Source organism: Eublepharis macularius, chromosome 19 (assembly GCF_028583425.1).
Source record: "Eublepharis macularius isolate TG4126 chromosome 19, MPM_Emac_v1.0, whole genome shotgun sequence".
NCBI classification, from domain to species: Eukaryota; Metazoa; Chordata; class Lepidosauria; order Squamata; family Eublepharidae; genus Eublepharis; species Eublepharis macularius.
This window is the reverse complement of record NC_072808.1, coordinates 20,885,443-20,899,980: the sequence shown is the minus strand read 5'-3', so window position 1 is coordinate 20,899,980 and position 14,538 is coordinate 20,885,443. Positions and strand designations below refer to the sequence as shown.

At 50.0% G+C, this 14,538-nt stretch overlaps 1 protein-coding gene across 1 annotated transcript in view; it reads left to right on the top strand.

The window, feature by feature from the left end:
• RFX1 (regulatory factor X1) overlaps window positions 1–14,390 on the top strand; it is a 70,829-nt gene extending 56,439 nt beyond the window's left edge. Inside the window, exons 14-21 of the mRNA XM_055003463.1 lie at window positions 1,277–1,386; window positions 2,718–2,869; window positions 3,879–3,976; window positions 4,310–4,459; window positions 7,457–7,665; window positions 7,886–8,039; window positions 8,852–8,897; window positions 10,270–14,390. Of these exons, the coding sequence (XP_054859438.1) occupies window positions 1,277–1,386; window positions 2,718–2,869; window positions 3,879–3,976; window positions 4,310–4,459; window positions 7,457–7,665; window positions 7,886–8,039; window positions 8,852–8,897; window positions 10,270–10,436 (1,086 nt within the window). The 3' untranslated portion in view covers window positions 10,437–14,390. The remainder of the gene's footprint in view (window positions 1–1,276; window positions 1,387–2,717; window positions 2,870–3,878; window positions 3,977–4,309; window positions 4,460–7,456; window positions 7,666–7,885; window positions 8,040–8,851; window positions 8,898–10,269) is intronic.
• Window positions 14,391–14,538: the final 148 nt, after the last annotated feature.

The following is a 14,538-nucleotide window of genomic DNA, read 5'->3' as shown; positions in this document are numbered from 1 at the left end:
ACCACCCCCCCCAACTGCCCCAGTAACCCCTGCTCCATGCCCAGAAGATGGTGAAACACCTCTAGGATCCCAAGCCAAACCAGCCTGTGGAAAACCGCCACCCGACCCCAGCTCCTTAAACTGGCTCTTGTAAGCATAATGGAGTTTAGAAGGTGCTTTCCACTTCCCATAAATTTGTTAAATATTTTAGTTTATTAAAGCGTCACCCACTTTGGCCGATCCATAAAGGACACAGTCTAAACGTGTGTGTGCATACACACAGTCACAATGAGACAGTTAGGAAACATTTTTACAAAGTAAGATTAAAGCTAAATGAACATCAGTGTGCTGTAAGGCAAGGTCCCATGTGTGACTGGCATCCCATAATGGAAGGCAATGATACTCAACCACGGGGTGGGCCCAGGAACATTCTGCTATTGCAGGCAGGTATCCAACTAGTATAGTGTTACAGAAAAGCTCACCAGAACTGACCCACTGAGCGCTCTGTTCCAGTCAGTTGTCCGAAATAACGGCTGAGCAGCCCCAGTGCGCTGTCTGAAATCCTCTGCTGAAGTCTTCAGGCCATGAGGCCGTCAATGAATGGAACATTCTGAGTAATTGGAGCATTTTGTTACAGGTGGGAGATGCAAAAGGATTTGGGGGGCGTTCGGTAGAAAGGATCTTGCTCCAGTGCTCTGACCAGCCTGGCCCATCCAGGCAGGGTTGTCTGCACATGGACTTCCCTTTTTTTGGTGCAGTCCCACTCAGGGGTTCTGTATCGGACTAGACGCAGCTCTGGGACATTCTAGAGCTTTAACTGAGAAACTGACGCTTTGGTCCGCTCCATGAGGGAAGGCACTCTTCCTCTCTGCGCATGTGATGGGGAAAGAGGGGAGCATTTTCCTGCTCAGTCCCCCTTTGACCTCCACACAGCTAGTGGCCCAGCCCAGAAAAGCCTCCTCCCATTTGTTGTCCCTCCACTTCTTTTCTCTCTTCTCAGACCCCCAGCTGTCCTCTCCCCTCTTTCATAAAACATAAACTAATTCAGCGTCAATGTTCTGTTCCCTCCTCAACCTCCCCCGCCCCTGTTTATATTTGTGGATTTGTGGGGAAGTAGCCTAGTTCTAAGCAGCGCTGCCATCACAGGGGAAATCTCCAGGTTCCCAGCAGTCACCTTTCTGTCTCCTTTGTTGTGGGGGGAGAAATAAAGTTGGATCCTGCTCTCCTTGCCCCAGATTTATGGAACGATTGTATGCCTGGCTTGCCTGACAACGTCTCTTCCTCCTTGTTTTCTCAGGCCATTGTTGATGTGATGATTAACCTTCAGTTCACTCTGGTAGAGACGCTTTGGAAGACTTTTTGGAGATACAATCTGAACCAGCCTAGCGAAGCCACCACTATCGTCGTGTGAGTATGGCTAAGAGGCAGCAGTCCTTTCTGGGCACCTGGGAAAACAGGTGGATTGGGGCGTGTTTGGATAAGAATGCCTCCCACTGTTGGGCACTGAGGACAGTTGTCATTCAGCCATCCTCCCATGTTCGGCAGCTACCTGTCTCAGGACTGCGCATTTCTCAGCAGCTGGAGCAAGAAAATGAGTTTGTTTTCCCTGATCCTTCATGCCAACAACTTTGGCATTGCTCCTACCAACTCTTCCACTGTTAATCCCCTTAACTAGAGTTGACCTAGAGCGGCCAGCTTGTGACCACAGGGTTTTGTGGCAAATCCAGATAGAAACTGGAGAATTCGCAATCTTGGCTGGGGCAGAGAGAAGGCTCCAACCTCGCTTGGCTCACCAATGAATGCTGCACCTGGAGGCAAAATGGAACCTGGAGGAGAGATGGAGCAGGTTTCCTCTGTATATTAACATGCGCCAGAACAGCACCTATCTGCTCAGGGCTTGTCTTTTATTGCACATGTCCAAAGACCAGCCTGGACTCACGTGCCGTGCTGGTTTAATCTTAGACCTCCCAGACTGGTGAAGATCCTGCACCGGCCTCTGACCGAGATCGCTGCTTCCTTTCCCTCACCCTGCTGTCGTGTACCATCTGAAAGCTCCTTTGCTCTGTAATTGGCCTTCCAGGACCTAGATTAGAGTGAACAGAACACGGCTCTTCTGCCTGCACAGAAACTTGCACTCACACTCCTGTAACTGTGACTGAGTGCTAAACTTAGGGATCATAGAAAGGGGGGCAGAGTGGCAGGGATTTGCAAACGGAGGATCAAAGGGATAGTGAGGCTTTCATAACTTGGTTCGAACCAGTTTGGTGTAGTGAGACAGTTTGGTGTGGTGGTTAAGAGCGGCAGGACTCTAATCTGGAGAACCGGGTTTGATTTCCCTGTCTGTCACTTGAAGCCAGCTTGGGTCAGTCACAGCTCTCTCAGAGCTCTCTCAGCCTCACCCACTTCACAGGGTGATTGTTGTGGGGATAATAACATACTTTGTAAACCGCTCTGAGTGGGCATTAAGTTGCCCTGAAGGGCAGTATATAAATCAAATATTATTATTTGTTATTATAGGATTCCACTCTGGGATGACTGCTGGCATGTTAAAGGAGATGTCAATCTTGCAGGGAAAGCGGAGGCAGATTCTCCCATCTGTATGGTCTTTACTTGCCCAGGCCCTTTAGCCTTTAAGCAGCCAAATCCCCTTATTCACTCTTGACAAAGGGCTGTTAACCAAACTGCAGTCTGAGCTGCCATTGTTCATTCTCTAACCTGGCATTTATATTTGCCTCTAGCCATGACGAAGCTGAGAAGCGTCTCCCAAAGAGCTGCTTGGTGACTCTGTCCAAGTACGAGCCTGTCCTCAAATGGACGAAGGACTGTGACAACTTGCTGTACCAGGGGCTGGTCGAGGTCCTAATCCCAGATGTGCTCCGGCCCATTCCGAGTAAGCCCACCCTGCAAGCTCATCTTTTAGGCCTGGGATGGCTGAACCTCAGCCAGTTACAAGCCTTGGGTTGCAGTCAGGAGACTTGGGCTGTTAGTAGGGCTTTGCTTGCCTCACAGGGGGCTTTGAATTTGGCATGAAAGCAGTGAAAAGCCCTTTGGCCAGGACTGAGTTGTCCAAGCTGCTCCCAGTGGACTTGCTCCCCACCATCATGGACAGAAAACTGCCAGCCACACTGGAAGGTCAGGAATTATGTATCTGGGGTGCACAGCACATGCCCTACGGAAGCCCTGAGTGGCCAAGCATGCCCATGATGTGCAGCCCAGCCCTTGGGGAGAATCAGAACATTGACTCCCAGGTGGGTAGTGGCAATCTTATCCTCCCTTCTCCCCATCATCCAGGAAGCCTCTTGTGACGTCCCTGCTGGGCAAGGGGCAAGGACCAGGGTACCAACTTCCAGGTGGGAGTCTGTTCTGGCTCCTTCCTTTCCTCCCCCCACACTCTTTGCCGTGTTCCTGCTTGGGAACCAGCAAGGAGTGTGTGTGTGTGTGTGTGTGTGATCTCAATCAGCAGCATTCTGAATGCTCCCCCCACCCCACCGCTTCTCACTGCATCCCAGAGATGTGGCAAGAACTGTTGGGGAGATGTAGAATGTCATCTCTGAGAAGCAATCCTTTCCCATAGGAAATATCCCCATTGCATCAGAGATACAGCGGAGAAATGTCCAGTTCGCAAATGCAAGAAACTTGTCTGTTGGATATAACAACAAAAACTGGGTGGGACGGAGTGTGGAACTTCACCTTTCAGCCCAGAGAACAGCTAAGAGGCTGTTCCTGACCCACACCCCCGCAAAACACTTGCATGGTTAATAAAGGAAGCAGGCACCATCAAAGGGCAGAGCCAGGCACCACCACAGTCCATTAACTTCCGTTAGGATTCCTTACGGGCCCACTTAACTGTTGAAGCTGTGCACCCCTGGTGTAACTCCTGCCCTTCCGCTCTGCTCCAGGTGCCTTGACGCAAGCAATCCGAAATTTTGCAAAAAGTTTGGAGAGCTGGCTGACTAATGCCATGATGAATATTCCAGAAGAGATGGTCCGTGTGAAGGTGAGCCATAGGGAGGGGATGCTGGGGGGGGGAGGTCTGGGGATGGGAAGAATCTCTGGCTTTTGCTGGATGCAGTAGGCTCTAAGGTAGGCACTCCTTGGAGCTTTCTGCCTGGGCCCAAGCAGACACGAGGCTGCTGAGCCACGTTCTATCAGGTTTTCTGCCTCTGCATCAGAGGACAAGAGCTTGGTGTCTCACTCAGCCCCTCTCCATAGGAGACTGGTCCACTTCTCCGTCCCCCTTGGCATTCCCCTCCAAGCTCTTCAGTTTCTTCTTGCACAGGACACACCTGGGATGGGCCGAGTTGTGTGACGTGCATTTTGTGCCTTCCAGGTGGCCGCAGCAAGTGCCTTTGCCCAGACCCTGAGGCGTTACACATCCCTAAACCACCTTGCTCAGGCTGCCCGGGCTGTCTTACAAAACACAGCCCAGATCAATCAGATGCTGAGCGATCTCAATCGGGTGGATTTTGCCAATGTCCAGGTAAGGCCCCCCCCCCGCCCCCCCCGCAGCTCTTCCTGCTGGAAACAGCCCCAGTCCCGGCCGTCCAGAGAACCTGCCTTCCCTCTCCTCTCCCACTTGGAACCCTCTGCCGTTGATGGATCCCCTGAAATTTGGATTCTAAATGTGGATTAATTTTTGTTTTCAAGGGGGCCAAGGCGAGGGTAATGTCAGAGCTCGGCATCTAAATCTGAACGTGCCCCAGAGTGTGGATCAAACATTTTATTTTATTTTATTTATTTGACTTCTAGCCCGCCCTCCACACAAGCGGGCTCAGGGCAGATTACAACAGGGAATAAATACATTTAAAATCAGAATAAAACCACGTCATCATAATTCCATATAAAGAAGCCACATCCAGATAGGGGGATGTTTCTACAAATCCAGGTTTGCAGAGGGGGATGCCAGATTTGCAGACAAAAAGACAAATATTGGTGGGGGGTAGGGGAACTGGGCATGTGCACCTGTGTACATGTTGCAACTTTTAAAAAAATGCCACAGAAAATCTGCCGAGTTCAAGTCAGCCTTTTAGCACGCACTTGAAAAAAGGAATGGCAGAGGCAAGAGGGAGAAAACTGTGGTGAGGGTGAAGCAGCAGGGAAGGAGGAGAAGAGGCAGTGATGATGGGAAGGGAGAGGAGGGGCGGCTATGGCAGTGGGAAGGAAGATTGTGAAAGCTGGGGGAAGGAGAAAAGGAGGCTGTGGGAGGAGGAAGAGGACGGTGGGAAGAGGTGGCAGTGGCGATGGGAGGAGAGAAGGAGGAGGCCATCACCACGGCCCAGCGTGCCCTGCACACTTTCTTCTCCAAGACCCCTGATCAGCCAGCTGGGGGGCCTTGAAGCCCAGCTTATTATGGGTCAGTGCTGGGAGTGTGCCTCTCTCCACTCCAAGCTCAAACACAGGCACTTAATCAGCTGGCTAGCTGCGAGCGAGTGAGTTTTAGTCCCATCCTGCACATTTTCTGCTCCAAGTTCACACACACACACCTGGCCACCACCAGCCAGCTGATGGAGGTGGGGGAGCTTGGAGAGCAAAGGGCAGGCTCTAAGGCCTGCTGCCCATCACCTGGCAGGGAGGCTTATCTCTGGGGGGGGGGCACAGAATAAGGGGGATCGCATTTCTCCCTCCCCACATGTCCCCTGCTTGTACAGATATAAGAAATATAAGCTCTGCCTTGCTAGGCAGCTGACAGCCAGTTTGGTGTAGTGGTTAAGAGAGGCAGGACTCTAATCTGGATAGCCGGGCTTGATTCCCCACTCCTCCTCTTGAAGCCAGCTGGGTGACCTTGGGCCAGTCACAGCTCTCTCAGAACTCTCTCAGCCCCACTCACCTCACAGGGTGTTTTGTTGTGGGGTTAATAATAGCATACTTTGTAAACCGCTCTGAGTGGGCGTTAAGTTATCCTGAAGGGCGGTATATAAACCAAATGTTGTTGTTGTTGTTGTTGTTGTTAGTTCCCTCCAGCCAACCTCTTCATAGTGCTTCTCCCCAGCATCCGGTATCTGAAGATTTACTGCTTCTGAGCATGGAGGTTCATTTAGTTCTGAAGGTTATTCGCTGCTGGTGGATATATCAAATCCTTCTTAAGACCATCAAAGGGCTTAAAGCATGTAACTCACTCCAGTTCCACTCCCACACCAGTGCAACTTCAGGATTGATTGATTGTGCGCGTGTATGAGTGAGAGAACAGAGGGACGGGGGTGTTTAATTTTTTGCCTACTATCAATTTCTCTGATCCAGCTCTTCCAGTGCTCCCCACCCCTTGCAATACAATATTACACAAATGCAACTTTGCCCTAAACTCACAGCCATGGCCCTATCTCGTGGCAGAGAGTTCCATAGGTTAATTAGGTACAATAGCTACCTGTAATGAATATGTCCCTTTAGGCAGTGCCAGTTTCAGGTCTAGAGGGGTGTTAGTCTGGGATGGCTCCCACCGCACAGCCCCATGTCAGCTTGTTCCCCTTTTCTTTCCTTCTGCAAGTTGGTTCCCTTCTCCTTATGGGTCCTGTGAACTATTTTAGTCCTTCTCTCAGGCCCACTGTTAAGTAAAGCAGAACTCACAGTTCCAGCCATTCATGATGTATTTTTGTTGGCCTTTTAGACCAAAGGTATATGAGAGTATCACGGAAACGGTATCAGCGAAGGGAAAAGCCATGAAAATGAACAAAAGCACTCCTCAAAAAAGTATCAAGGAATCCAGTAACTCCTAGACTAGCCTAGGAGCAAAACCAAACATTTATCTCAAAGGATCAAAATAAAGCTACTTGAAATATTTTTCACAAAAGTTCAAGAAAATAACTTGGTCTCAAGGGTCCAATCCTCCAGTTTTTAAGGGATTATAAATCAGCTTGGACCCTTGAGACTAAGTTATTTTCTTATGAACATTGATGAATTTTTGTGAAAAATATTTCAAGTAGCTTTATTTTGATTCTTTGAGATATATTCTTCTGGAAATTGAACTTGTATTATTGCATTGAAATATTTATTGCACATTCTGTGAAGGATGATTATTGCATACTCTTTTGAAGTATTTATAGGCATTGGCACTTTACTGAGTATTATTGTTTACATGTTTACTTTACGCTCAGTCTGGGATGGTTGTATACAATTATGTGCTGTATATTTTGTGCAAAACTTACAGACATTTGCACTTTATTGAATGATTGTAGATTAGGTAAGTGGTTGGTTTGTGTTGTGTTTAAAATTATTCCAGGCTATCCTTTGTACAACTTAGATTGTTGTACAAAGGATAATAATATAAAATATTAAATATATTATCAGTGATGGATATTAAACAACAATAAACACAGTCATATGTAATTTTGATAAATGGTTTTACTCCTAGGCTAGTTTAGGGGCCTTTTAGACCAGGCAGCGCCAACTTACTCAAGCTGCTTTTTCTAGAGCAACCCATAAGCTCTTTCCCGTGGCTCTCGGCAGCGGGTGCCCCTTTATTCGTCTCCTCCCCGTCTTGTAGGAGCAGGCCTCGTGGGTGTGCCGGTGTGAGGATCGTGTGGTTCAGCGCCTCGAGCAGGATTTCAAGATGACTCTGCAGCAGCAGAATTCCCTGGAGCAGTGGGCAGTGTGGCTGGACGGCGTGGTCAGCCAGGTCCTGAAGCCCTACCACGGCAGCCCCAGCTTTCCCAAAGCCGCCAAACTCTTCCTCCTCAAGTGGTCCTTTTACAGGTAAGTAGCTTGGGACCGGCAGAGGATGGGGCTTTCATCAGAGTTCAAATCCGGCTGGACTGTTGTGTCTTTGATGGCTGGTTTTACAGCGTCATGAAGCTGAGCACCAGCGACCTGCCCAAGGCTTAGTTTCAGTGTTCATCTGTAAACGGGGACAATTAGTGGACCCTTGTTTCACTGCTGAGACGGCATGAGCTGCATTGGCTTTCTCTCCTCCCAGCTCCATGGTCATTCGGGATCTGACCCTGCGGAGTGCAGCCAGCTTTGGCTCTTTCCATCTCATCCGTCTTCTCTATGACGAGTACATGTACTACCTGATAGAGCACCGTGTGGCTCAAGCCAAGGGCGAGACCCCTATTGCAGTCATGGGAGAGGTATGTTTTGGGGCCTTTGGATCCTTCAGGGAAAGGGCCAGTGAGACACCCTGCTTGAACAGCGAGATACAGTCAGCCTCTTTGGGCTGAGGGTCAGGGAAGCAAAAAGGCACTTCTATGCTTTGGCCTATCCCCAAGTTGGAGCAGTGGGCTTTTGAATAGCTGAAGCCGCCTTCTGTTAGTCCCGGTCATTGCCCAGGCCTGGCAGTGGGAGGTCACAGTCTGTGGTGAGGTTCTTTGTGCTGGGAGTGCCAGAGACTGAACCTGTGCTCAGCATGGGCTCTGTCACTGCGCACCAGCCATCAGGAGCTGTTCCTGCCTGTTTGCGTATATATATTGGAGCCTATTTTGGCTGTAAACATTATCTGGATACACTTTCAGAAACCCAAAGTATAACATGAAGCAACGGGACAGCTGGTGGAGGAATTCCCTGCAGTGGTGTGTGGGAGGCCAAGAAAACAAGATTCAGTGTGGGGTTGCTGTGCTCAGGGCATGAACATTGTTTATTTGTTTATGCCATTTATAGTCTGCCTTTCTCACTGAGACTCAAGGCGGATTACATAGTGTGAGATTAGTACAATCAGTATCAAGGACATTTCCGTACAGTGTCCAGGACATTTCCATAAACAGTGCCATAGGGTAAATCAATACACGTTTACAAAGACATTCTGTTCCTCTCCCTGCCTAACACCTGACTTTTTCATTAAAAAAAAGCTCTGTTCGACTCTGTTTTGGGGAGAGTCCCTCCCCCGGCAGGCAGGGAGGTCTGTAAACCAGGGGTTATCCTGGCTTGACATTGCTTCTCATTTCAGTTTGCGAACCTGACGAGCTCCTTGAATCCCTTGGACCCCGATAAAGGTATTGCCCAGTTGCGCTGGTGGCCGCTCTTGTTTAGGATTTGGTCTGCACTAAATACTGGAGGCCTTTGTGATCACTGCTGTCCTGCATGTATATTGCTATTCCCATTTTACTAGTGCAAAGGAGAGATGGCTGCGAGCCCGCCCCCCCCCCCCCAAGTTCAGGGCCAAGGAGCCAGGGTGTTCATAACACGGGGAGCATCTGAAGGCCCCTGGAGCTGTGGCTCAGCTGCCCAATCTGAGTGAAGAAGACTTTGTGACTAGAGCAGGGTTCAGGTGCTGAGTTCAGATGCTGCTTGCGTCGTGTTTGGTTTGCCTGCCCTTCCCCTCATTCCCTGTGGCTGCCTTCCAGTGCTGGACGAGCCCTTCCACTCCTTGTTTTACGAACCCCTTCAGACAGTGAAAGGCAGGTCCGGAGGGCAGAATCCACTGAGGGGACCTCGATCACTTCTTTATCTGTAAAATGGGAATAATGGCAACCTGGGTTCAAAGATCGTTGCCAAAATGATCTGCTCTGTGGATGGTCAAACGTGAACAAGAATGAATGGCTGTGGATTCCCTCTGGGGGCTTAGAAGGCCACAAAACCTGAAGACCTCCTATTCAGTTTGTAATGGAGAACAAAAGTGGCTCCCTTCAGCAGGGACCAGCAGCTCTGTGGCAGAGAGCCCCCTTGATGCTGCCGTACACGAGGGCTGCAAACTGGCAACTTGAAGCCACAGACGCAGAAGAGGCGGTGGGGGAGGAGTTAACCGGACAGGAGCTGCCCTGGGCCTAATGCAAACTTCAAGAGTCCTAAGAGGCTCTCTGGGGCTTTCCCCCAGGGGCAGGGGCTCCTACTCGCTTCCGTCTCATGAAGCAGGGGATAGAAGAGTTCTGCATGAGCTTGGCACGGGCAAGGCACACGACGGGCTTGTTGCTTCTGCCTGCTCTGAAGCCCATTCCCCAGTGAAGAGAGGATCTGGGGAGAGGGGACCACAAATTAGAGCTGTGGATCAGCCAAGCCAGAGTCTATAGACATAAGCATAGCTTTGCTGAACGAGACCAGGAGCCAGTCTTGTTTCCACCAGGAGCCAGTCAGATACCTCTGGGTGTCTGCAGGTTGACAGTGGCCCCTGTTCCCTCTCGTTTGACTCGCGCTCCGATATCAAGAGATCCTTGCATGGAGGTGGCATTTTCCTCCCGTGGCCAGTGGCAGCTGCTGAACCTGTCCTCCACTAATACCTCCAATCCCTGTCTTAAGTTGGCCGGTAGCTGGCTGGTTAAGGCCCGCCCGCTTCTCTCCCTGCCCCACTCAGGTCACCCAGCCACGAGGGGTCCTTGAGGGAGCTGCATGGCGTGGCTGGCGGTGACGGCCTCTCTCTTTTAATTTCAGATGAGGAGGAGGAAGAGGAGGAAGAGAGCGATGAGGAGATGCCGCAGGAACTCTCTCTCAGTTCCACTGAGTCCAGCAGCTTAACAGCAGAGCCCATGGAGCCTCCTTCAAAGCTGGCGCGGACAGACTCACGGGGCATCTTTGTGCAAGCGCTGCCCTCCAGTTAGAGTGGCCAGGGAGGGACAGACTGAACCCGTGGCCGGCAGGAGGCCGGGATGCACCTTGCGCTGTGCTGCCCTGTGATAAAGATGAGCTGTTCCCTATCTCCGAGTGGTATGCAACGCGCTTTCATTTCATGCCTTTCCCTGCCCCACTGGTAGGCCAGGGCAGCCCGGGCAAGGCCCCAACTCAGAGCACTTGCCTCAAAGGCCTGCACAGCTCCTGGTAGTACTGGGGGAGCAGGGAGGGCTAGTCTCTGGCCACATGAGTGGGGTTCTGCCTCTTCCCAGATGCCTGATTTCCATGGGAGGTAGAAACGGGGGTCCAACTTGTGCCCCACCCCTCTCATCCATGGCTGCTTATCATTGCCCAACAGAGGGAAGGGATCCTTGTTCTTGCCTAGCATCTGCCCCCCCCCCCCCGTTCTACTGACCCTGTCATGCATGGAGGAAACCCATAACTTTAAATTCCAAGACTGGACAAGGCACACCAGGCCTCTGGCCTTCACTGTAAGGACCAAGATATGCCAGCATCTGGTAACTTGGACCTCCCTTGATGGACAGCCAGAGGACCTGTTGAGACTGCTGCTTAGCGAGTGGCCATCCAGTCTGCAGGAGGAGCCTCCTTGAATCTGACAGAAGGTCCACCCACATATGTCCACTTGGGAATTGGCCATCTGGAAGTTACTGCTGTTCCTGGTACCTGCCTTAGTTTTGTAGTTCTGGAGGCTCCTGGGCTTCAAGAAGCTTGGAGCCAGCTCTGTGTAGGATTATTTCTTTTCACAAGACATACCAGGTTGGCAGTGGAGCGCATGAACTCTAGGCTGCTCCATATTGTTTTCTCTGCCAATTGAGGCCAGCCGAGAGAGCTCTCAGTGGTGTGTGCTGTAGACTTCAGACTGCCTTGGGCAAAGATGGGAATGATTATAATTTGAAACAGGGCAGCCTCCATTCTGTGCCACTGAAGCAGTGGACAGGCTCTTCTTTGCCACTGACCTGTACCCAAAGGCATGTGAATGCACCACCTGCCTTTAGAACTAAGCCAGACCATAACCTGAAGAATAAGGAGTTTGCAGGCATTCAAGAAAGGCACTCTTAAGTCTGCAGCATCATGTCCTGCCAGCAGAGCACCTGAAATAAGTGCCTGGCAGTTTATTCATATTATTTGAGCTAAATTGTCTATGGCTTAATCTGAGCCTCTCCCTTTTCTCTCACGGATATCTTGCTTTGACCCTAAGCTATATTGTTAGGTTTTAAAGCTCCACAAACCCCAGAACCAGCCTCACAGCAAGCACACCAGCATTCACAAAATGCTTCTTCACCAGATGCAGGTGACAAAGCCTATAGCGGCTCCCTCTTTCCTTCCGGGGGAAGCAGCTCCATTCTCAGACACTTGACAGCCCTCGCTTTGCAGCCAAGTCTTGCCGTTTGGGGCCTGTTTCTGCTCCTCTGGCTGATGATAAGTGCACACGTGTGGGTACTGAGCTAGTTTTCCTTCATCAGGCAGCCACACCTCTGATGAGCAAAAAAGCCAGCCCAACCCATCGATCACTACCACGAAGAGATCAGACCCTGGGAGGAAGCTAGGATTTAATGAGCGCCTTCCACCTAGCTGAAAGAGGCTGCCAGAGGGCAGCTTCCACCAGCAAGCAACCCCCCCCCCCAGTTCCACACGCAGGTTTTAGAAAAAGCCTGTAGCACGAGGCGTCTCTTTGAAGAGACACCGTATTTATACTGCTTTTATTACCCTTTCCTCCATGTTGTGACTGTGCTTCATGGAAGCCTTCTGTTTCCGTACCATAATCATGGTCAGGCGAGTTGAGTCCAGTCTTTGTGCTTGGGAGCAGGGCTTGGAGCCATTCCTCTTACTCCTCACTGTGCTTGCAGGGGGAGGGAGACTTCCCGGGGACTGAAGGCTGCCGTGAGCTACAGGAGCTGCCTCTGCCATGCCACGTGCCCCTTCCCTGGGCAGCCGCTTTCCCTGGGCATATGTTGAAAAAGGAAGCAAGGCAGCCATGAAAGCACCAGGCGAAGCAGGGGTGGGGGGCAGATTGAGGGCAAGAGCAGGATTGCAGCTGCTAACTTCCCATTGGTCTGTAGTCAGCATGCGCAGAGTCCATAGCCCCAAGCATAGGGGCTACTCCTGCCCCAGTGGGCTATCTGGATCACCAGCATAGAGGTGCAGTAGCCACAGCCAGGCTGGAGCATCAGACGCCATGTCTTACGCTGCCAGCACATTCATCTAACCGAGGTGAAAGGCCGGTCTCAGAAGTATCTGCCCGCACAACAGTCCTTCTTAGCTCATCACTGGATTCCTGCCCAGCTTCTTCAGGCAATTGCATCCTGATACTCTTCCACCACCCCCAGATGTTCAAAGTGATACTAATACATCCAACCCCCCCTCTCCCAAATATGCACCCAGCCATTGACAGGACAGCCAATTTCCTTGCGGCAGGCTGGCATACAAAAGTGCTTTGAGCTTTATTTGCCCAAGTAAGCGGGCTGAGGTTTCTCTCCACAGACAGTAAGCTGTCCATGGCACTTTAGCGCAATCCGAGCCAGCCTGCTCTAGAGAAGGATCCTCCTTCAAGATTGTTTAGGTAGCCTGGAAGCCTGCACATTTCTCATTGAAGTTTTTGACTGTGGAAGAAAGGAGGTGCCAAACTGTTCATTTTGCTTCTATAACAAAATGCTGCCTTGAAGAGGGTGTGTGTATGTGGGCGGGGTGTGTGACACATAAAGCACCTGTCAGTTTTTAATTATCCCAGGGCCTATTTTTCCCCTTGTTGGGCTCACAGTTAATTCCCACAGCCTACACAGAGCAGTGCAGCCGTTCAGGCAAGCACCTGTGTTACCATACATACCCTTCTGCAGTTTTCACTAGCAATCCACGCACCAACATTATAACCTGTTTTCACAATATGCTATTTCTGGTTGTACATAACACGCAAATCAATTTTGTCATCACCAAAATAGCAGCCATGTGCCCACCATTGGGTAAAAGGTGCATTTTCTGCTCTGATAGGGATAAACCAATGATTTATTAAGGGATGGGCAGTAATCAAGGTTAAAGAAATGGAGCCCCATCTCTCAGGGTTCCACCTGTCCCTGCTCTCCTGCACCTGTCTTTTAGCTTTAGAAAAGTCCCAACACTTGCAGCGTAAATGGATCTTGTTGATTGCAAAAACCCTTACTTCTGTGAGCTAGCTATTCCTTCTATGAAGATCGCTGAAGGGTGGATCCACCAATCCTGCAGGATTCCACGTGAATGAGGTTATCTTTTTTTTTTTTTAATTCAGTGGCTGCCTTACAGAGTGACAAAACTTATTCCCCTCCAAACCAAGATTCTCATAGTCCACCAAGCAGGTTGGCCGCAGAGCACTCGGGGGTAGCTGCAGAAGAACTTGCTGATAACGTTGCCCTCATTCTAAAAAGAAGCCAAGTCTGCTTGGCCCCCTCTGTGCTTGCAGCTAAGCAAACAGATCTGGTTACTTCCTGCCCACAGAAAGTAACCAACCTCCTGGTTTGTAACTGAATATTAGATATTCTAGTTTTAAACAAAAAAAAATCTGTGCTTTTATATGTAATTACCAATTCTTGTTCTATAAACCACCTAAATATTGTGAGATTGGTGAAGATAAATTACTTGATATTTTTGGGTTTTTCAACCATCATGGCCTTATTTGTTCAATTTTTCCAGTGTTTTAAACCTGTGATATAGATGTTTATTGCAAAATCTACATATTGTATAAAATATATATTTTGTGTCAATTTTTGTGCGGCGGCAGCAGCAGCAGCAGCTTTGGCTGCACTATAGACTTCCAGTGGAGTTTGAAGAGCTTTGTAGGTGTCCTGGGTCCATGAGATGGGCAGTGCCTGTGGTCAGCTGACGTGCGTGTGTGTAGTCTAGAGTGCAAAAGCTGTTTTCTACCTTTTGTAGTTCTTTCTTAAGAAATAAATTCAGCCGTGTTCTTTGCCTAGGATGCCGTTTGCTCACTTGTCCCCCAACAACTCTCCCAACTGGGCCAGCCCTGCGTGTTCTGAACTTAAGCTCAGGACAAACTGGCTTGGGTGGCCAGTCTGAACCAGCCACTTGAAGAGAAAGGAAGAC